Source organism: Phyllostomus discolor, chromosome 2, assembly GCF_004126475.2.
Source record: "Phyllostomus discolor isolate MPI-MPIP mPhyDis1 chromosome 2, mPhyDis1.pri.v3, whole genome shotgun sequence".
Lineage (NCBI taxonomy): Eukaryota > Metazoa > Chordata > Mammalia > Chiroptera > Phyllostomidae > Phyllostomus > Phyllostomus discolor.
This window is the reverse complement of record NC_040904.2, coordinates 91,563,029-91,585,791: the sequence shown is the minus strand read 5'-3', so window position 1 is coordinate 91,585,791 and position 22,763 is coordinate 91,563,029. Positions and strand designations below refer to the sequence as shown.

The 22,763-nt window shown below is 42.0% G+C and overlaps 1 protein-coding gene across 1 annotated transcript in view; it reads right to left on the bottom strand.

Annotated features, from left to right (window-relative positions):
- The window catches only part of PLCXD2 (phosphatidylinositol specific phospholipase C X domain containing 2), a 48,867-nt gene that overhangs the window by 12,471 nt on the left and 13,633 nt on the right, over nucleotides 1-22,763 (bottom strand). The window contains exon 2 of the mRNA XM_028505300.2: nucleotides 5,154-5,614. Coding sequence (XP_028361101.1) covers nucleotides 5,154-5,614 — 461 coding nt within the window. The remainder of the gene's footprint in view (nucleotides 1-5,153; nucleotides 5,615-22,763) is intronic.

Sequence of the window (22,763 nt, the reverse complement as noted above, 5' to 3'; positions counted from 1 at the left end):
GAAGTATGGTAAAATCCTGAATCCTTGCTCAGATTATGATTTAAATGAATGCCTAAGATAAAACAGACAGGATTACAAAGGAAATCAATGTGAAGGAAATAGAGCTATCAATCTATTAATTGAATTTGTAATAAATTAATGTGTTTCTTTTTTTTAAGATTTTATTTATTTATTTTTAGAGAGGGAAGGGAGGGAGAAAGAGAGAGAGAGAAACATTAATGTGTGGTTGCTGGGGGCTGGGGCCTGCAACCCAGGCATGTGCCCTGGCTGGGAATCGAACCTGCAATGCTTTGGTTCGCAGCCCGCGCTCAATCCACTGAGCTATGCCAGCCAGGAATGTGTTTCTTAATAAATACATTAAATAAAAGTATTTTGTAGTAAGTATAAGGCCTATAATTTTGAATTAATAAGTACAAATGATATTTTGAGATATGTGCAGTAACTGCCGTGATATGGAAATATATGTGATTTCTACAGGGACGAGTCACAAGTGGGGGGCCAATACCTCATGACTGCCTGCACTCATAATCCATGAGCACCTCGTTTTCAGTTAAAGCCTAGTGGGGATAAATATGTAGTTTTTCCCCATCAAAATTCATAGACTTCGTATACTCTTCAGAACCCAAGTGGAGAATCCCTGAGGCTACAAGTTATGACTCAGATGCTCACAGAATTGATACTGAGCTCTTGCAGTGGGAATGAGCACAGATTTCCAATGGTGCATGCCCACTGTGAATGAAATGGTCCTTCCCAGGGGAGAGCAGGAGCACACTCAAGGCTGGGAGGGCTTCCAGGAGGCGATGAGTCTCCCACGGGACCTTTCAGGATGCTGGTGATTTTGAAAATAATTAGCAAGCCACATCCATAGCATTAATTAGTTTCTGAGAGGCAGCCAAGGGACAGGGAATTGCTATTTTGGTTGTTCCAATTCGAGTCCTGCTGCTTAGGTTTCTAGAAGTAATGTATGTTTCCCCCTTGGGGCACCAGTGATCTCTACCTGGAGGAATGTCTGTGTGCTATTTACACTCCCTGGACTGCAGTCTGTGGAGGGCTGGCTGGAGAACGTGGTCTCCAGGCACCCAAGGCGGAGTCTGGATGTGTGTTTTGTTTCCAGTGCCTGGTTAGCTCCTAACTAAGGTGCCTGACTAACTGCTCCTGAAGGCCTAGAGGCGGGGAGTGCCAGGAGTGAAGCACTGAACAGGCTAAGAGTTGTTCTTGTTTTTAATGGTTTTGAGTTATGTCTGACTGACTCTTAATGATGTCTGCGGTAAGCATGTGTGTTAATGAGGTTAATCACAGGCTCCTTGTAAGCAGATTGTCCAGGAGATTGAGGAGGATTTCCTGCTGGCAATGTAATTGGCTGGTTGGGAAGGCTGGCATCTCCAGGGTCTGTGAGTGAGGAAAGCTGGACTGTGAACTGGACTGTGGGAGAGGCAGGGGGCTGTGTGATCCTTGGAAGGTGCCATCCACCCGCTGCCCGAGCTGCCTGCTGGGCAGTGTCAGGGCAGGAGAGGACAGTGCTCCCCTTTACTTAGCCTTGGAAAATATGCAAAAAGTACAAATTATGCAAAAGAAATTTTATGCCTTTCCTCAAGAGCCTTCTTGAGGAATCTGATCCTAAAGGTTCCAGGGAGAATTTCTATTTACAGTAGGAGGGTGGCCTAGCAAACCAACCCTCATTCTGCAGAATTCTAGGGCCAGTACCCCTTGCCCAGGGCCTGTGCTCTGCCTTTTCTTCCCCACCTCACTCTGCTGTGTTTTTCTCTGAGATATCTTCCCTTCCAGATTAGCAATTTATGTTCAGTTTTTCTCTGAGATTCTGATTTAAAATCTCATTTCCTTTGAGAAATATTCCCTCACTGACTTCCTCTTATTCAGATCGGTCTTTTCCTGGAGACCCCTGGGATATAGATTTAGACTATGTACTATTTTTCAACTGATTGGTTAAAAAAAAAAAACCTTTCTTCATATAGTACACTTGAGGCAGCTTTATTTTGCAACTGTGTATCGGTTGTTTTGTATTTTACTAGTGTTATGTATTCTTACCTTCTCAGTAAGATTCTAAATACTGCCAATTTGTAGATTAAATTTTCTAATTCATTGTACCCTGAAAATCCATAGCCACTAGTGTACAAATACATATCTGTGAGCTGTGATGTAACTGCATGTTAACTAAAGGAAATGTAACTGGATGGTGATGTACTTCTTGCTATTAAATTGTACTAATAAAATGCTCAGGGGCTTACATGCACATGCAAGGCATCTCATTACATAATGAGTATTTAAAGTTTAGCCGCCAGTCTGGTCCTGCCCCAGTGCGGGGAGGTGGCTGAGGACTCTGCTACCTCTTTGTTTTGTTTTTAAGAAGAGACCTGCCAGGCAAAACTTTGGGAAAGGAAGGAGAACAGGGAGAGCCTAGAATTCAAATTGATGACATTCTCCCTTTTTCTGATATCAGCATCTTGTCATAGCATCTTTCTTTATAATTTCAGACTTATTTATAGTTGGATGATACAGATTAGCCCATACTTAAAAGCTATGCTAGATCATCACTGTGCTGTGAGAAAGTCACAGTCCAAGCTATCAACCAAGCTGTCATTCCTGAAGACACCTGGTTACTCCCACAGATTTCTAAGCAATTCAGTATGCAGTATCGCATCCCATCCTGAATACTGCCTGTGGATGCAATTATAAAGCTATATTTATAACAGATACCTGTTCATAAACTTAGCTGCACTCAAATTTAACCGTGCCTGAATCCTAGGATTCTGAAGCCCTCTTGCTGATCTCCCTCCTTTCTCCTGTTCTGATAGCCCTCTAGACCCCCTGATAGGAGGGGCTCATGAAAAATAGAGTGTTTCCATTAGCATGATCTATGACACTAGTTTTGGAAATCACCACAGCGTGTGAACAGCCCTCAGAGCATGAGGAGCTGTGGGAACACTGAGAGCCCAGCAGCCTGGAGTCACATCCTGGCTCTTCTGTCTCACTAATGGTGCTCTCCCGGGCAGCTTGCTCAACCTCTCCATGCCTCAGTCTGCTCATCTGTAAAGAGAGAATAATGACAAAATACCTATCTCATAGTGTGGTTGAAAGGATTAAATGAGTTAATCCTTATACTGGGCACATTGTAAAGGCTCGATGAATGTTAGCTGTTATTGTTGTTGCTATTATAATTGTTTAGTATTGTAAGAGAGAGACTCCATTAGGGGAAAAAATCTCTCCACATGAGACCTGTGAGTCTAGATGTATATAAACTCATGTTTGGAGGAAGGGGTGTGATAAGTATTTGGCAAACCATCACTTACAAACTTTGTGAGAAATAGCTTAGATAAATTTTAACAGATACTAAGAGTTGACTCATTAGTGTCTGGAGTCTCTGGCCTTAAGCACTATCACTGAGTGTGCAAAGCAAGCTGGTATTTCTAATTATTCAGGCCAAACCTGGGAGTTAGCCTGACTCCTCACTTCCTTTCTCACCCTTAGCCCTGACCATTAGGCAACCCTGTTGGCTCTCCTTTCAGACAGATTCACAGTCTGACCTCTTCCCCCAGTAGTCTCCTCCCTGGTTTCCCTACTTGCCCCACTCCGCCTATACCAGGTGTCTTCCTGGTAACCAGAGGGACAGCCTTACAACCTAAGTCAGGTCCCAGTACCCTGTGCTCAGAACCCTCCTCTTCTGGAGTGAAAGCCAAGTCCTTGCAGTGCCTCAGGGCCCACACAATCACCCATTCTCTCTCTGCTGCTCTGCTCTCCAGCCCCTGCCCCCTGCTTTTCCTCAGAGATGTCAGGCACACTCTCGCTAAGGCCTCCCCACTGCCTTGCTCCTCGCTGGGAAAGCTCTTCCCCAATACCCACGTGAGTAACTCCTTCAAATGTCATCTTGTAATGAGGGCTGTGCTTAATCAATCAACCTATTTAAAATTGTGACCAACTCTCCAACCCACAGAAGTCTGGCTCCCCCTCACCGTGCTTGACTCTCTTTTTCATGGCTCTTAATACCTTCTGTCATTATATGTTTATGTTATGTTTATTATGTAGGAGCTGTCTCCCTCCACATGAATGAAAGCTCCATTAGGTCAAGGATCTTTGTTTTATTTACTAATTTATTCCAAGTGCTTAGAATGGTACTTACTTAGCACATACTTGGTGTTCAAAAAGTGTTTGCAAGTGAATAATCTTTAATTAGAAGGATTAATCTTCTAATTAAAAGCTCTTCTCTAAGTTCAAAAATAACTGCCTCTTGAAGATGCTTTGGTTAATGCATCTATAAGCAAGTGAGCAACTATGAATGAAACATGTTTTCTTTTTCTTTCTTTTTTTAAATAGAGTTTAAATTGGAAGTTGACATTTTCTGGAGCTCCTCTCTCCATACTGTGTACCATCCTGTGGGATGCGAGCAGAATATACCCGAGGCCCACATTCCTCTTCTTGAGTAGGTCCCTCCTGGGTCTAGGTTTAGGGGCTCCTCTCAGCATAAGCAACCTGGGGGTTAGTCTACCAGCCTGGATCCCTCATGGGTTCTTCCTTCCTGAACTTTCTCCAAGTATGACCCAAATTCTGTGAAGATGGCCTTTTAAAATATTAACATACCTGAAATGATAACTTCACATGCCTTTGCCAGCTAATGCTTTTACTTAGCAAGCAATGCTTTGTCAGGGATTATCTGACATTGAGTTGAAGGCAAGATTAAACAGTCTATCCCTGAGGGAAAGCAGGAGGGTGAAAATGGGGTTTTATGGGAGGGAGTAAAAAAAACTGGTTATACCAGTTTTTTAAAAACATACCATGTTTTTAAAACCATGTTTTTATACCATGTTTTAAAAAACATGTATAACCAACTGCTCCAAATTCACAACTTTGCCTTGGGTTGGTTCTGGCCAAGCCACTCGAAGTCAATTTAGATGCCAAATACATTGCCAAAAACGTTTTAAATACTTTGCAGGTGTTCACCCCAGTTCAAAGGCATCCAGGGGAGCCCTTGGAGTTATCCTAGAGCCCAGGAACATGTATAAATATATTAAATATTAAAAAAACAAACTATGCCTTCTAGCCTGAGGGCCCTGGATAGAGCTGTCTGATAGCTGGTGATATAGAAAAGACAGAAATAGTTCTGTTCTTGCCCTTGGAAGCTCATCTCGGTTTTGTCCTACCTGGCACTTCTTCTCCCACAGGATCTGCAGGGTCAGAGTCTCCACACTGCAGGCTGAGCAGAGCTTGTTTCCAAAGGCATCCTGGATCCGGTGAACCAGATGTTTGTGGTGGGCCTCGTCCATGGCGTAGAAGTGGTTGAAATCCAGGAAGACAATCTCTCTGGGGTGCTGTGTAAGAAACGTGTCAATCTCCATCAGTCCATCCCAGACCTTGATGCCAAAAAGCCCATGGATAAAGTAGATTTCCTGGTCAGCATCCCCTGGCTTGGAGGACACACGCAGGTCGAAGTAGCGGATCCCAGCCTCTAGCTGTTCTCGGAAGGTCAGGTTCTGAGTCACAGACCATTTCTTCATTAGCTTCTTCACCAAAGAGATCCTGGCGAGGCGTATGATAGCCGGGGTTTGGTCAGGTCCCACAGGGGACTTCTCGTCCACCCAGTAGCTGAATGAATCATGGGAGCCTATACAAAGGAATAAAAGTAAGTAAAGCAGTTGAGATTGGACCTGGCAAAAATAAGCCAACTGACAGCAAAACAAAAATTAGGAGCCAAATACACACCAAAGAATTGTAAACAAATATTTGCAGAATTTTTAAAGCTTGCTAGGAATGGAAAAACCACAAATAAAAGTAATGGCATCTTTTTAGCAGCTTGTTAAGCCTGGGGTAAAACTATAATCCTTATATATTGCTAGTATAAGTGAACTTAATAAATACCCTTTTGGAAAGCTATTTAGAAATACACTTGGAAAAAGGAGCTTGAAATATTCATGCTACTTCATCTAATTTCATTTCAGGAAAGCTACTTTGAGGAAATAAACTATTTTTGCAAAAACAAAGGTTTGCTGAAGAATAACCATAATAGAGACAAACTGGAGGTTGCTTGAGTATCCCTCACAGAACTGTCATTGGAACAAAGGGTACGAAAACCCTGTGTCACCGCAATAATGCTGGGATGGCATCTAAATTCTAGAAAAGGCAGAATTTGAAAACAAAACCCTGACTTATTTTTATGCTTCTGTGAATACTATTTTGCTGTTGTAAGAGTGAGTCCATGGGGCACATCATGTCAAGGTAGCACTGATAGCAGCTGCTCTCCAAGTTCACTGTGCGGCCCAAGGATGACAAGAAGAAGGATGCCAGAAAGGTGGCCAAGAAAGACAAAGACCCAGTGAATAAATCTGGGGGCAAGCCAAAAAGAAGATACGGTTCAAAAGCAAAGTTCGGGAAAAGCTCAATAACCTAGTCTTCTCTGGCAAAGTAACATATGACAAACTCTGTAAGGAAGTTCCCAACTATGAGCTTGTAAGGATTGTGGTTCTTTGGCCAGGGCGGCCCTTCAAGAGCTCCACAGTTCTAACTATAGTGAGAAAATATTTCTAAGGTGAACATTATCTTTAACAAGTACCTTTCAGTTTGTCACTGGTTTCCATCCGGGGTCAGCCATCATTATTAGGTTAGCGCTGTGACTGGCTCTGATACTGGGGACTCCACACAGGTGGCTATGCTTTGCAAGCAAGATCAAGGAGGAAAATGCCCTTGTTCTGACACTGCTAGCAGTGTTCCCAACCACTACCATGCATGTTGGAATTTAAATGCTTAATTCATACTTGTTCATTGTTTCACCAGTTGTCTGAGTTACTAAATCTTAGACTGTGCATTTCATGCACACTATAGAACTTTACAGAACTCTACTGTTTTATGCTTTATTATTCCCATTTCCTTGCAAATAAGTCATTTTAGGATGGCTTTACTATTTTATCTTCTCAGAAATAAAGTGGAAAGGGAAAACAAAGATGACAAGCAGTGCTTTATTTTTATGTAGTCTCTAGAACATGGAGAATATTCAGTAACTATTAAGAAAAAAGATATTTACCAATCATTAGGCAAAACCAATTTGCAAGCAAGAAAATTACTAGCATATTTCAGGTAAAAAAATTGCTGTTACTACTAGAAATGTGGAGCAAGTCTCCCTGGATTTTCCATATTGGTTGTTTCTGTTAATGAGACTCATTGGGTACTTGCCTAATGGTCTGCTTCCTTTGGCTGTACAGAAATAGGAAATCTTTATACCTCCTCATTGAGAGATTTATTATGAATACATTATATATAGATGGTGAAAAGCCAGTTCTCTCTTCTCTTTCACTCATATTAGCAGCCCAGCTGTTCAAGATTGAGTGTGCAGTACAGTGCGAGGCACACATTGAACTTCATTCTTTCCTGGGTATCAGGGAACAGCCACTATCTAAGCAGGGGAGGAAAGGCAAATCCCCCCTGGGATTGTCTTCTTGCTGCTGAGCCCAGTCTCATCTCCAGAGAGAGATGTGCTAACAACCTCTAATGCTTTTCTCCAAGTCTGAGGGCCGTGCAGCGATGTGACAGTGATGGGGCCCCAGGGACCATTTCTGCGTACACAGGGACACACATGGTACTCAGCCCATCCCACAGAAGAGGGAGGGCCGGCACATTCCCTGGGAACAGTCTCTCTTTATCTCTTTGCTCCCTTTCCCACTGCCTGCCTTCCTCTCTGACATCCTGTGTCCAGAGCTGCCCCCTCCCTCCCCTTGGCAGGAAAGGACAGGACAATGGAGCAGATTGTTTGCTGAATGCTTTACAGTGGTTGCCCTACCTAGGCTGACAGCAGTCAACACCAGCCTTCACTCTAACTACTAGCAATGTTTTTGCCTTTCTACTTATTTTTTCCCCAGGTAGCTTTTGCCTCATATATAGTGAGGGAAATAACATTGGTACTTTAACCATTCTTTGTAACAGGATAAAATGCCCTCCTCTATCCTGCACACAGAATACTTACCAGATATGCAACCTGCAAATAGTACTGATTAAAAAAGTCCTAATATTTCATACCCCAAGTTCATTATCAAAGTTTCACCTTCTTCCTACACCCGACAGAAGTTATCTCACTCTTTAAGGAATGTCTATAGCAACGGGCTCCTTTTCTCTCTGCCGGGGATGTGTGGATTAAATTTAGGCACTCCTCCCGAAGAGGAAAAGAAAACAACCCTGTTCCATCAGTCCTTCCTTTCTTTTATAAGAGAATGGCTATGTGGGAGTCATTAAAGAGAGCAGCTCCTCGATTTCTGGTTTGTTTCATGATAGGGTTAGAAGGTTAGGACCTCTTCCTGCTGTGATTTCTGCCACAGAAAGTATTTTTGCTGCTACTGCCCACTAGTACCTATGCACCTTCACTCACCGCTCTCCATGGCGAGATGCATTTCTCTCTCTCTAAAATAGATGTAAGTGGTACTCTTTACCTGAAGAACAAAACAGAGCACTTTCCCTACTTACCTTACCCTTTCAAGTCTTCCTTTTCCTTCTCTTACCCTGTCTTCTCTTCCTTGCTGTCAAATTCGTGCAATCCAGTCCCATTGCTTGGTCTCTTATGATCTACTCCCTTCCTCCCACCCAAGGCCACTTCCTATCCTTCCACTGCAACTTTTGATCCTTAGAACCTTCGAATCAACAACTCCAAATGGCTTTCTTCTTCCTGGTTTCTCTGAGGGTTTGCTAAATTGGCTCTTTTCTGGAACCCTCCATTCCCTTGTCTTCCAAGAAGGTTGGGAACACACTTCAAGGTTTTCCCAACCTTCTGTTAACACTCTCTATCTCCTTTGCTGGCTCCTCATCTTCCTTCTTGTTCCAGATTTAAATGTTTTTCAAGGATCTCTATTCTTTGCCTTTTCCCACCTTTTCATTCACTCCCTGAGTTCAACACAGTGCCATCAAACAAATGACACCAAAATCTTCACTTCTAGCCCAGACTCTTCTAAAAGTTCCAGCTTTGTTACCTACTTCCTGCTGTGGTCTTCCACCTAATGGCCTGCTCACACAACAAATTACACATTTTGAAAGCCCAGCCACTCATGCTGCCCACACCCTAAAATACCTCTCTCGAATTTCTACTAATAGTTCATTCAGTCACTCACATTGAAAACTTGGATTCAATTTAGATTCTTCTCCCTCACCCTTTGCATCCAACCAGTTACCAAAACTTTGCATTTGACTTTTGCAACATATATCAAACCTGTCTCTTCCTTTAACCTTCGACTGCCCCCACCTGGCTCATACATGTAATCAGGACCAAAAGAACATTGACTTTTGTTCTTTCACTCCAGCCTCAATTTGTTCACATCCAAAAGTTAATCATCTCAGGATACTGTGAATACCTAATTTTCTTTCTCTCCCCTCTCTCCCAAACCAGGTTCAAACTCTGAGTGCTGCTGTTTAGGACTCTCTTCAGTGTGGCTCCAGTGCATCGTTTCAGGCTCTGCCAGGCCCCTACACCAAGCCTGGCATCTGCTGATGTGCAATACTCATCGACAGGCAGGCTTCTTCCTGCACTCTGTTCACTTTCTTTTGCTGATACCATCCATAAAATATTCTCTCAGCCCAACTCTGTCCACATCTCTCCAGCACTTACAACCCCAGGCAGGAGGTCGGGCAGGTTGCGCAGCCCCATCTCAGTTTTGTTACCTGTGAAATGAGCACAATAGTACCTACCACCACACAAGTTGTGAGTGTTAGAATGTATGCAAAGTGCTTGGGACAACACTGACACGTGGTGATGGCTGAACTATTGTTATTATTATTATTATTAGTCATCTCTGTTAGAAACTAGAGGTAGCAAGGATGATTAACTGAAACTCTTTATCTTAAACACTTGAGGTCTGGAGGATTTTCTTTCCTGAAGGTTTTCTTTACTCTCCATCTTATTGGTTGACGTGACATGGAGTGAAAATGAGCCTCTACCTTGTTGGCTGTAGCTTCCACTCTCTTAGTCATAGCTGAAGCTTCATCATCAGCCACTTCTGCAATCTTAAAATTCAGTACTTTACTTCCTGACCACAATTTACTTTTCTTCTGCTTCATTGTGCCTTGACTCCTACTTCCCTGATCTGAGAGGCCAGGTTGCTGTTATTTGCCACTTTCACCTACAAAATTGTTCATTACAACTTTCTGAAAGCTGTTAGGGTCACTGTCAAGGTCTGTTGTCTGTCTACACACGCAGGCATGTGCACAGCCCCAAAATGTCCTTAGAAATATTAACATAGTGTCTAACGAACTTTTTGACTAACAACAAATATTTTTTCTTCTTCTCCATTATTTCTCATTTATAGAGTAGGCTCAACAGAGTTTTAGGAAATAATAGGCACTAGGTATCAGATGGCTGTTTTCAGACTCCTCTGTGTAGGGAATTTTGTTGTTATTTCAAGATTATTCCATATAGAGCAGGAAATATGGATACACAACCTATGCCTTAGTGTTCTACACTCCACAGATTGATAGCAACCCTAGTCCTGGCCCTGCAAAGATGAGGTGTTTTTTCCCTCCAACTTTTGGAAATTTATTTTTTGCATTCCTTTCATCTTCATAATTACTACTCCTGTCTCTTCCTGTTTCCTTATACATTCAACAGGCATTACAGATGTTTTCTTTTTTCCTCTTTTTATGTACACAAAACCCTGCATAATGTATGTAAAAGCATTTTATAGTCTAAAGAAGTAATTCTCAACTTTGAACACATACCAGAACCCTCTGCGGGGAGCTTCTAAAAACCACCAGTGCCCAAGACTCCATCCCAGATGTGCTGAGTCAGAATCTCTCTGGGGTGAGAGCGGAGAATGAAAAACTTCCAAGTCATGAAAGGCAAGGACCTACACCCAAGATGGCTCTATCCAGCAGAGCTATCAATTAAAATGGAAGGGCAGATAAAGTGCTTCTCAGATAAGGAGTCAAGTTAAAGAAGTTCATCATCACCAAGCCCTTATTATATGAAATGTCAAAGGACTTATCTAAGAAAAAGAAGATACAAAATATGAACAGTAAAAAGATAGCAAACTCACAGTTATTAACAACCATACCTAAAAAAAAAAGCAAATGAAGCAAACAACTAGAAAAGGAACAGAACCACAGAAATGGAGATCACATGGAGGGTTAGCAACAGGGAAGTGGGAGGAGGAGGGGGGGAAAGGTACAGAGAATAAGTAGCATAGATGGTAGGTAGAAAATAGATAGGGGGAGGGCAAGAATAGTATGGGAAATGTAGAAGCTAAAGAACTTATGACACATGGACATGAACTAAAGTGGGGGAATGTGGGTGGGAGGGTGTGTGCAGAGTGGAGGGGAATGAAGGGGGGGGGAATGGGACAACTGTAATAGTATAATCAATAAAATATATTTTTTAAAAAGAGAAGCACTGGAAAAAAAAGAAAAACTTGAAAAGCTCCCAGGTGATTGAGGTACTGAGGCTGGACACCACTTGCCATTGGTGTAAGATTATCCTCTCATAACAAGTTCTCTGATTTCTGGGATCACCTTCTTTGGTTGGTCTTCTAGAACTTTCAAACCTTCAAATAACAATCTGGTGGACTGCCTCACCCATATCTTGGTAGAAGCTTTCTTCATCACTCCTTTTGTTTCCAGGATGTGTTGTGCTTTTGGATTAGATGAAAAACCAGTGCTTGTAAGTGGAGAAAAACAATGCAGGGAGGCTTTTCTTTCCTTATTTTGTCTTCTAGCAAATGATTATGTAGGTGAGTTAGGTTAATTAGACCCTTTAAGATGTGCATGAGGTTAGAGGGAAAAAATTTGAATGGGGAAGACTAGCAAGATATTTTTCAATGTTACAGTTAGTTCCTCCTAGAAAGCATTGGGTGACAAGTTAATCTAAAAGACCAGGTAGAAGAAAGTATGTGGGCCTTGTGAGGACCAGGGAAAACCCATTTGCTGTTTATTTGGAACACCAATTGCTACTTGATTCTTTCTAAGGTTTGTTATTTGAGGAAAAGGAGCTATCAAGTGAACACATGGCGATTTTCAGTTACAGCACTTTCATTACCAACTTCTTGAAATAAGAGTAGTAGCCATTTTTCTGAGCTCATTTAATTTAAGAGAATTTAAAGCAAGCTTCTTGGGAACCTGGTCTCTAAATAAAACAAGAAGAATTCAAACCACACACCTTGAAATGATAGATTTCATTGCAATACAATAGCATTTCAGAGTATGTGGTGACCATACAGCTATGGAGGGAAAAATGAAACAAAAGTATAGTGAGGAACAAATATGAGCAAGTAAGAGTTTCTTCATCACACCTCTCGGTGGCTGGGATGATGACCCCAGGTCAAAGAACACTTGACCTCACATATTTAAGAAAATCTCCCCTCCTCTCTCCTCTGCACCTCCCTTAGGTACTACTCTGCCTTTGGGGAGCCCTTTCTGCTTTAAAGCCCATTATCCCCCTCCAAGTCCATTCCTTTAAGTCCACCTCCCACCCTGTGTTTGCCCTACCACTCAACATTCAAAATTATCAGTGCCTTTAGGCTATGCATTCTCAACGAGGTGACAAAACTGGTTCTTGGAGGATGAGAAAAGACTTACTCTTTTTATATATAAAGCACAGACATACATATACACACATGGGGTTGGGCAAAAGTAGTTTACAGCTATGAGTATGTAAAACTCAGTTTATTCTTGTATTATGTATTAATTATTGTATTATTTTCTATACGAACCACTGAAACCCCACTTTGGTCCCACCCTGTACACACACACACACACAAATACATATAGTACCTAAACAGATATACGGTGTACCTGTGGTATTAAAATCTCATTCATTGCTAGGGTGGTAAGCAGGATAAAAATGGCTAAAAAGAGTCCTTAGTGAGGCGATAAAGAACAAAAGGCTGAGAATATTGCTCTAGACGGAGCGTCCTGGTAGGCAGATGGGCACCTGACCTGTGTAGGCTGGAGCACAGACCCTGCCCCTCTTTTTATCCTTAACAGGCATGACTCTCAGGGCCTTCAGTAACTGTTCCCCACTGGACAGCCATCCACCAGGTGACCCAGTACTAAGCTGCTGGTCCCATCCCCTGTTTCCAGAACACTAATGAGTTGGAAACTAATCAATTCTCTCTTTTTCAGTTACTTTTTAAATATTTCCAGTAGGCATCTCCAGGCAGAGAAATCTCTGCCCACTCAGCCCAAAGGACCCAGACTTGCAGTTTACAAGATGCCAGTTTAGCAAGAAGAAACTGACAGTGAGTCCCGAGACCTACCTTTATGAACTATCACAGCTCTGAATAAGCTGAAAGGAGATGTCCCACAGTGCTTAAGAACATGGGGTTGGTGCTAGGCTGCTAATTTCATAATCCTGGCTTTATTGCTTACTAGCTCTGTGATTGAAATGCTGTGACTCGGTTTCTCCTTTTGTGAAATGGGGATAACAACAGTACCAACCATCGATGATCTGTGGTGAAGACTAAATGATTTACTCAGGTAAGCACTTACAAGAGGCCTTGGCAAACAAAATAAGCTCAAACATATGATACCATTATTAAGAAATTTGTGTCATCTGCTTGCATGATACTATCGGACAGACAAATAATTCTCGTTTTTAAATAATGTTGTGAAACCTCAAATATTTATATTCAGGTATCTGCCATGGCTGTTAACTGGGAAAATGAAGTCTGCGATTTAAATGACTTATTTTAGGTTACACCCAGAATCAACATCAAAAGGAGTAAATTCAGACCATAGTATTATACAGCTTAAGTATAAATTGGCACTAAAAAAATTATAAATTACTTCTAGTCTGCTCCTATATCAATAACTTACTAAATAAATATAGTGACTACATGATTTGAAAGTATAGTAGAGGAAGTTCCAAGGATGTTCTTTTTTTTAAAAAAAGGTTTTATTTATTTTATTTTTAGAGAGAGGAGAAGGAAAGGAGAAAGAGAGGGTGAAGAAACATTAATGTGTGGTTTCCTCTTGCATGCCCCCTACTGGGGACCACATCTGCAACCCAGGTATGTGCCCTGACTGGGAATTGAACTGGTGACCCTTTGCTTGGTCGACCCATGCTCAATCCACTGAGCTACACCAGCCAGGCCAAGGATGTTCTTAATTTTTTATTTTTAACATCAAAAAAATAAGACATCTTCGAGAGATTTTAAGAAAATCAAATACACAAAAATAAATCCATTCTATTGCTAAAAGCATGTTGGAGAGCAGATTTCTGGAGAGGGAAAACCTATAATCTGTTATTTAAAATGAAAAAAAATCCCAATTTACCAAAAAACCCTATCAGTCTTCATAAATATCACTAAACCACTCAAACATCCACAAAGAAACTTCCCAAAATATTTTAAATGCCAAAACCCAGAATCAACAATATTTTCAGAAGTTTTTCTGTATTTTCTTACACGTTAAAAATATTAGTGCATGTTCTGGCTGATGTGGTTCGGTTGGAGTGTCATACTATAAACCAAAAAGTTGCAGGTTCAGTCCCCGGCCAGGGCACATGCCTACGTTGCAGGTTTGGTGTATGGTCAGGATGCACATGAGGCAACTGATTGATGTTTCCCTCACATTGATGGGTTTTTTTTTTTTTGTCTTCTTCCCTTCCTCTCTCTCTAAAGGCAAACAGCATGTCTTCAGATGAGAATAAAAACAAATACATTTGTTTTAGGTCTTAGGGATATAAACATGGCTGAGTTTACATGTTTGCCTCTCTCAGCTTTCCTTATCACCTCTTATTTTTCTTTGCATGAGTGAACTTTTCAGACCCTTTCAGTTTACCTATTTTATTCACAGGTTTTTTGCTTTTTAGAAGACATTTTTACTTAATAGTGTGGTAAGTTGAGAGCACTGTGCACAACTCAAACCTATTGGGAGAGCAGCTCAGCTACAGATGCAACACTGTCTCCACCTTCTTGCCTGGATGTACCTGCAACCAACCGTGCAAATGTGCTATCATGAGATTCTGATTCAGGTAAAGAATTCCAGGTAAAACAAATCTTATAGTTTGTTTAGATCACAAGATTTCATTTAATAAAAAACTCTTGATATTTTTCTAAGGGTTGGAGAGACCACAACTTAATTTTAGAGATGACAAAAACATATGTCTAAATATGCATAGGGGGCTTGCCAGCAAGGCCAAATTTCTGGAAGAAGAACCATTTAGGAGATGCTTATTTCACCCACTCTCCGACTCAGCCAGTAACAAGGGATATTTAGGGATACCTCCCTGGCCCTTCAGAGAACGATGGACTTCAGATCCCCTATTAGTCAGCTCTCACTTCCTCTGGAGGCCATCACTGGCTCACCTCCCTGGCTTCCTGGCTCATGCCAGCCAGCTCTGGCAGGACTGTGGGATCCTGGGGACAGCATGCTGAGGGGCCCACCACCACTGCAGCAGCTGAGGGACCAGTCTACAAGGGATGTCACAGCACTGTTGGGCTAGACTGCAAATTTGGTGCCAGTTGATGCTGGCTTTCACCAGTGATTCCTTACAAAATGGGCAGGATAGAAAAAAAGAACAGTTCTCTTTAACACACATAGTAAATTCTTTATCCTGAATATAAACACGTGATAAGAAAAAGAAACAATTTTTAGTTCACACTATCCTCTAAGAAGAGTGAATCCTGGTAACTGTGGTATCTTTTGTTTGCTACAAACAACTGAAATATTCATTTTTGGCATTAATGGCTTTCCATGTACTTGAAGCAGTATTATGCAGTGGATGGGGGTGGGCGGGGGTGCAAGCTTGGACAGAGAAGCTTGGAAAGACTCAAACTGCCCTGTTGAGGAAAGGGAGAGAGTGGAGAACTGGAAGGGGAAGAGAAGAGGGAATCACAGGGACTGCAGGGCCCAGGAGAGATCTGGGAGAGAAGACAAACCAAATGGGGACTTTTTTAAAGGTGTGGTCCAATTTCACTTCTTTAAATCATGCATAAGTATTTTAAAATGAGAGCTTGAAGGGATGCCATAATATTAACTCGTCTGAAGCAAACGTGTGTCTGGGTCCAACCCTGTTTTCAGGCCTCACTGCCCCAGGGGCTCTCCTCCACTGGACTGCCCAGCTCCTTATCTTACCTCACCGGGGCCCAGAGCAGAGTTTGAAGGCTGGGGCAGGCCTAGCTGGGAGTGGTACAGTACCACACAAAGGAGGAGGAGGTGGAAATGTACAACAGAAGCCTTCTCTCTGGTGGACATACACTTAAAAAAGATTGCTTTATGAAAAATTTTTTACTTAGCATACTGGAATTTACACTCTACCACGAGGGCTAGTAATATACGAGGTCTGTCCAGAATGTATCCAGCCATGTGATATGAAAAAAGAGACATTTGTTGAACAAGATATAAGCAACATTGTACATAGGACAATGACACCTCAGTACCCTTCAAAGTAGGTATCTTGGGACCTCACACAGTTCACTCAATTGCTATCAGCTGCTCTATAGTATTTCCCTGAATCTCATCGATGGTTTGAAATCTCTTTATGATTTTAGTTTTGGGAAAAGCCAGAAGTCGCAGTGTGCCAAATCTGGACTGTAGCAGGACTGAGTCACCTGGGTGATTTGATGTTTCACCAAAAACTCTGTACAAGACATGAGGCATGAGTGGATCCATTGTCTGATGAAGCTGCCGATCACCAGTTGGCCATAACTGTGGCCTCCTGAGTCATCCAAATAGTTTCCACAGAGGAATGTTCAAGGTTAACACAAAATTTGATGCAGATTCGTTGCTCTACATGCTTAGTTATTTTGAATGTGGTGACCACACAGTATACACACTCATTCAATAGTATCTACTGCCCCCACTGACTAGTACAGTGAAGTCATCATTGTTCACACATGCACATTCTAGTCTATTCTCCTTGGTTGCCAGGTTACATCGATGTCAGGAAAACTGTTCTCGTTATATTAACAATGGCTGGACTTTTTTGTACAGACCTTGTGTGTGTGTGTGTGTGTGTGTGTGTGTGTGAGAATAAGCAAGATATATAGACTTTTGGGGGGCATTCTAAGGAGAAAAAAGATGTATAGAGGAATGAAAGCATAAAGTGTAAATGAAACAAACACCAGGAATAGTGTTTCACAGCACCATAGAAGTAACTACAGCAGTCAAAAAATGTATTTTCAGTTAGTCTGAACAGATAGGAGACTTCTGTGTATCAGGTCGGAAATATGTTTTCATTGGTTGACTTAAGATTTATGGCCACTAAGAGAGTCCAGTTCAAGCTCGACACTGGCCAGGATAGCCCTGCAGTGGTATCGAATGCAGCATTCTACGGCTGGTCTGTCACTGCTGCCAGTGCTGCATGGTGTGGCTGTGCTGCTGCTCAGACACTCCAACTCTGTGCCTCCACGACCCTAGATGGGCCTGATGATGAACTTTCACAAATAATAAATGCCTGGGCCTCATGTGCTGCATGTGGCTTATTTAAAGATAACAGAGATTCCAAAAAAGGGTGATCGACCCCAGGAGCAAGGCTTACAAACTGAGCAGTTTTTTCTCTGCTCTTGCAATCTGATAATCTACACCAACCTCCCAGGAACTGTGGCATCTAGAATAAGTACATGTTTACACAACAGAATCCAGCTCAATCTTTCCTTTTCTTTCCTCTGGCTATGTTAAAACAAAAGAAAAAGGAATAAGTGATATGTACCTCTCATCCCGCCCCCTTCCCCAGTTTTACACTGTTGGGCTATTTCCCTCAGTTCTCCAATAAGCTAGTGGAAGACACAGACAGAATCGCCAGACTCTACACTTCCACTGACATTTAAAGGTCAAGTCTCCTTGTGTTGTACATAATGATATCTCCCTCCCCATGTGTCTGGAAAGGACGGCTGTGAGGATTACTGGGGGGGAGGAGAGCATCTTTGAAAGTTCACTAGGGCAAATGGATTTGATTTACTGCAATTCTGCTCAACACTCAGCTTGAGTGAACTTATTTCATAACATAAATGAAGAGTTAAAGAAAGTTAAAATAAAAAATGAATTCATCCAGGTTTTGTTTTCCACCTCTGTCCTTTATTGATTTTAATATGGTTACTCTTTCAATAAATAAAGACTACTAAAAGAACTGGATCAATGCCTTAAATAGGATCCAGTTTTCAAACATTTTCTTTCTTGGTAGACACTTCACCCTTGACTGCTGGACCCTCAGTGACAGAGAGCAGCTGCTATCTCTGAAAGAGGCTCCATCAGTGGGAAAGCCATTCGCCCTGGAGCCATTTCAATTTCCCCACCTCAAGGAAGAATCTGAAAGAATCTCATATTCAGTACATACTTTTAAAATTTCCTCATTTCTCTCTGCCCCCAGAGCTCATGGAAATGTCCTCATCCAAGAGTTAAGAGCATCCCAAAGATACGCCACTCACATCCCCAGCCTCTGCACCCAGCTCCTTCTTCATCACAAACTCCCTAGTGAGCCCTGGTGGGGGCTTCTTGTCTGACAATAACCAGTAACAACTTCAGTTTACTGACTGTGTATTATGCAACAAATGCCAGGCTGGGCACTTTATTCATAGGATCTCATTGGATGTCTGCCACAATCCTGCAAGACAGAGATTATCTGCATTTTACAGATGAGGAAACTGAGGTTCAGGCTGGGTTTGCAAATACTTTAGGGTTACAAAGATTGCAAGTGGAGAAACCTAGTAGAGAAACCTAGGTCTCGCCAACCTGAATCCACACAAACCTACACTTGGAATACTACTGATTAAACAAGGCAAATGCATTGTCCACTTATGTCCAATAACACACTTATCACAGGGTTTGGTTTTAGAGCTAAGTGCCTAAAAACATCCCAATGCAGGCAAGTTGATGGAGAAAGTGATTTCAATTTTGTAAAGACCTGAAGAATTCCCATGTAGGGACACACGAGGGCACTCCAACCTTCTCTCAGTTGAGGAAACATTGTCTTTGGCATTTCCTCAGCTCAGGGCCTTGACTTCCAGCCCTGGTTCTGCTCTGATGACTTGTATGAGCTTATACATTCATTTGCAGGTGAGTGAAATGGGCCTTAGGAGATCTTCCATCTTAAGAATCAATAATTCAAACTTACTAACAGCTAGTTAAAGGAATTTACAACCCTATTTTAACAAGGGTTAATAACTACTAGAAAGAAATAAGATGTTTGTTTCATATGTACTATACTTATGCAAAAAATATGCTTACAGATTTAACTCATCATATTTGCAAATAGCAAATCATCCCCCAGCCTGAGGATGTTCTTTATTTATTTTTGACTCAGCTGTGAATTTTATCAGACTGCTGGAAAGATGCTTTCCCCTCCTGCAGATTCAGGTTCTCGCATTGCTGCGGGCCATCTGCTGGTTGGCTAGCAGTGGGTGTGCGTGTGGATCAACAGAGGGGCCAGCAGTTTGCTGCTTGCTTAGTGTAACTGTGACAGTTCCTTTTACTCCAAAGGCTGGCTTTTCTGTGCTTTGTGGGACAATTTTATGAAATTTATTGTTGGGACCTTGAAAAAAAAAACACCTTCAGGGTCACCTAGCTTGGGTGAAATTTTTCGTGGGGCAGGGAGGGTTATTTGAAGATTCACTTGACAAGCTGCAGAATGGCAGGGATCCAGGGGAGCTCCTGGCTAAATCCCCTAAGGACAAGAAGGGTTTTTCCTCTTTCCTATAAATGAAGAACAGCCAGGAGCTGCAATAGAGGAAAGGGATAGAGGAGGAGGGGAAATCCAAGCATCAGTCTAAACTACACAAAATGATGGGTTTAAAGGTAATTTGTACATTATACCCAGCAGGGAAAGTGAATGAAAACACGCCCCGCCCTGGAAGACGAGTGTTCTGAGAAGCTTGCACACCTGCTAAAAGCCTCTGCTGCATTTTTCCTGTAGAGGCAAAAAGATGTTTCCTCTGTTGGAGCCTTGCTGGGTGATTACCACAGAGACCACTTAAACCACTGGGCTGTTTTTGTTCTGAGTCAATAAAAAGCCTCCTAGATGTCTGGTCTTGGGAAATAAAACGTGACTTGTTCAGTCAGAACAGGGTAACAGGCAGTCCTTCCAACACAGCTATCCACTGGTGTCCAGGCATTAGAGTCCTGGCATGCAGACAAATGCCTGGGATGAATGGGAAACTGCTCTTCTTTACAACCAGCAAAAGGAATTAAGGTTACAGTCCAACATTGCATCAATCTTCAACACTATACTTATCTTTTTATTTAAATGTAATTAAGTAAATTTGGCAAGAGCTAGGTTTTACAATTCTAGTATTATTATAAGGGTTTTTTGTTGCAATTTGCTTCACTTTCCTGTATCTCCATTTCTTCATCTGTAAAATAGAGATAATAACAGCATTTGCATCCCTGGATTAGAAAGATTAACTGGGTTTACATAAATCAAGTATAACAATATCAGGCACATAGTAGGTGCTTTAATTATTATTTTTTATCCTCACTCAAGGACATTTTTTCCTTGCTTTTTAAAGAGAGATGACAGGGTCAGGAGAGAGAGTGAGAGGGGGAGAAACATCGATTGGTTGCTTTCTCATGTGCACCCCCAACCAGGGATTGAACCTGCAACCTAGGTATGTCCCCTGACTGGGAATCAAAGCCACAATCTTTTGGTCTGTGGGAAAATGCTCCAACCAACTGAGCCACACCGGCCAGGGGCTAGTTAAGTGTTTTATAAGTGCTATATAAGTAAGCTCTTCCTTTCCTGTTACAATTACCATTATTTTTGTATTTTTAAAGCCTTGGGACACCTTGAGAAGGCTTTGTGATGCAGTTATAAGATTCTATCTCACCTTAGGCACTATTACTTTCTCTCTGTGTGTCCCAGTTTCTCCTTAAATTAATAAAAATGTCAGCTCTTTGGGCTTAAATTCTTTGTAAATATTTCAAGATTTCATGTCTCTCTCTTTTGCTCCCTCTCTTTTTTCCATGAGGTACTGATTCTGAATCAGTATACAGACACCAAGGATAGAGACGGCAAACACAGCTGTGCAGCGGGAAGACAGGCGAACAGACCCAATGGCATATAGTGTGCCCCACACTGGAGGTGTGCACAGTTGAAGCAGTACCTGAGCTGTTTCTCACAGCTTGAACTGTAATTGGCAGAATGGAGAGTGGGAAAATGGGGGATGAGAGGTCTGGTAGAGGAAGGAGCATGTTTATGGACTGGAGTTATGAAACCAAACAGTGTGTTTTCTTTGAGCCCTAAATTGTCCCTGGCTCCCCACAGTCTACGAGACAAAGTACAAAGAGTTCAGCACCACACTGAAAACCTCTCTGAATCTGGCTGACGTCTGTCATTCCAGTCCCCTTCCATTTCTTTCTCCTGTCAGTTCTACAGTGAGCCATGCAGCCCTGCTCTGTTTGCTAAAGGTGCCCTTGCTTTCTTATATAGAATTTTACTCATTTGGCTCCCTTTGTCTGAAATGCCCTTGCTCCCTGTACAGAAACCTTGCCCATCTTTCCCAGTCCTGCTCCCAGGTATCTCTCAGCACACCTGTTTCTTAACCCCTTTTCAGGTTCCTAAAACAGTTTTTTTTTTTTTTTGACTGACACTGCATTCTGCTTTTATTTGCTTTCGTTGAACTATAATATATAGTATCTTTCCTACAAGACTACAAACTATATCTTGTTAATTTTCAAAAGATTTCCTATAGTATCCAGTATGAGACTGGGTACATATTAGATGATCAAAAAGAACTGTTCATAATAATAGCTGCTTGTCCAAAATTTATGCTTGTTTTGTGCCAGGCAATGTGGACCCTGAGAAGAATGATTCACTTAATGTGAACCCTGAGAAAGAATTTATCTGCTGAGATGGACTCTCCATAGTCAACCGAGGGCCCACATTCTGCGAACACTAAGAGCCTAGCAGGCATTTGCTGACTGGGGCTCCCCATGCACTCTGTGTACTGGGAAGAACCTCAGGCTGAATCCTGGGTTTCAGCACTTTGCCCACCTTGTTTAGTCTTTGAATCAACCACTGCAAGGAAACCCTGGTGTCCTCTTTCTACCAACTGAGACCTGCCCTGTCCAATCAGAACCTTACAATTTGGACCCCTCATTTACATAAAACAGACCCAATTGAGAGAACTTGGGTAGGAACTTTCTCTATAACAGGTAGCCTCCCCTTTGTCTCAGTGGAACACAATTTAGTTGCTACCTGAACCCATGTCTCCCAGGCGGGAGCCCCTTTTTGCTCAAATGAATGCTTTTTATTTTTTATTGCAGTCTAAAATTAATTTTGGTTTACAACAATATTCTAATCACATAATATGTATTATTTATTTAGTTCTTAAACAACTTTGCTGTGTAATGAAGATTTTAACCTCTCCCACAGAGTGTTCTGGTCTTTGTTCTTGGCTCTGGGAAAGAGGTAATAACCTCTTCGGGGCTTGAAATGTCCTGCCTGATAAGAGAATCTTTTTTTACCTGGTGGGCTTTGGGGCCACATCCAAAAGTCTAAGGATAAAGCTTATGGTGGTGGCTTTAGTCACATGGGTACAGGCTTGCCCTCTGGAGACCCAAATACTCTGGACACTGAGGCTGGCCGTGTGGCGCCTCATTAAAGACTCTGGACACCAAGGCTTGGGTGAGCTTCCCTGGTCAGCAGCACCTGATGCATATTTCAACATCAAGACCAGGAGAGTAGCTCTGCCCACGAGTCCAAAGGGGAGGACAAATGGAAGCGCCACATTTGGCATTTTTCTGGACCCTGCCCTATGTACCTTTTTGCTTGGATGATTTTAATCTGTGCTTTTCTCTGTAATAAATAGTGACAGCTCTCAGAGAGTTCTGTCAGTCCTTCTGGCATATTACTGAAC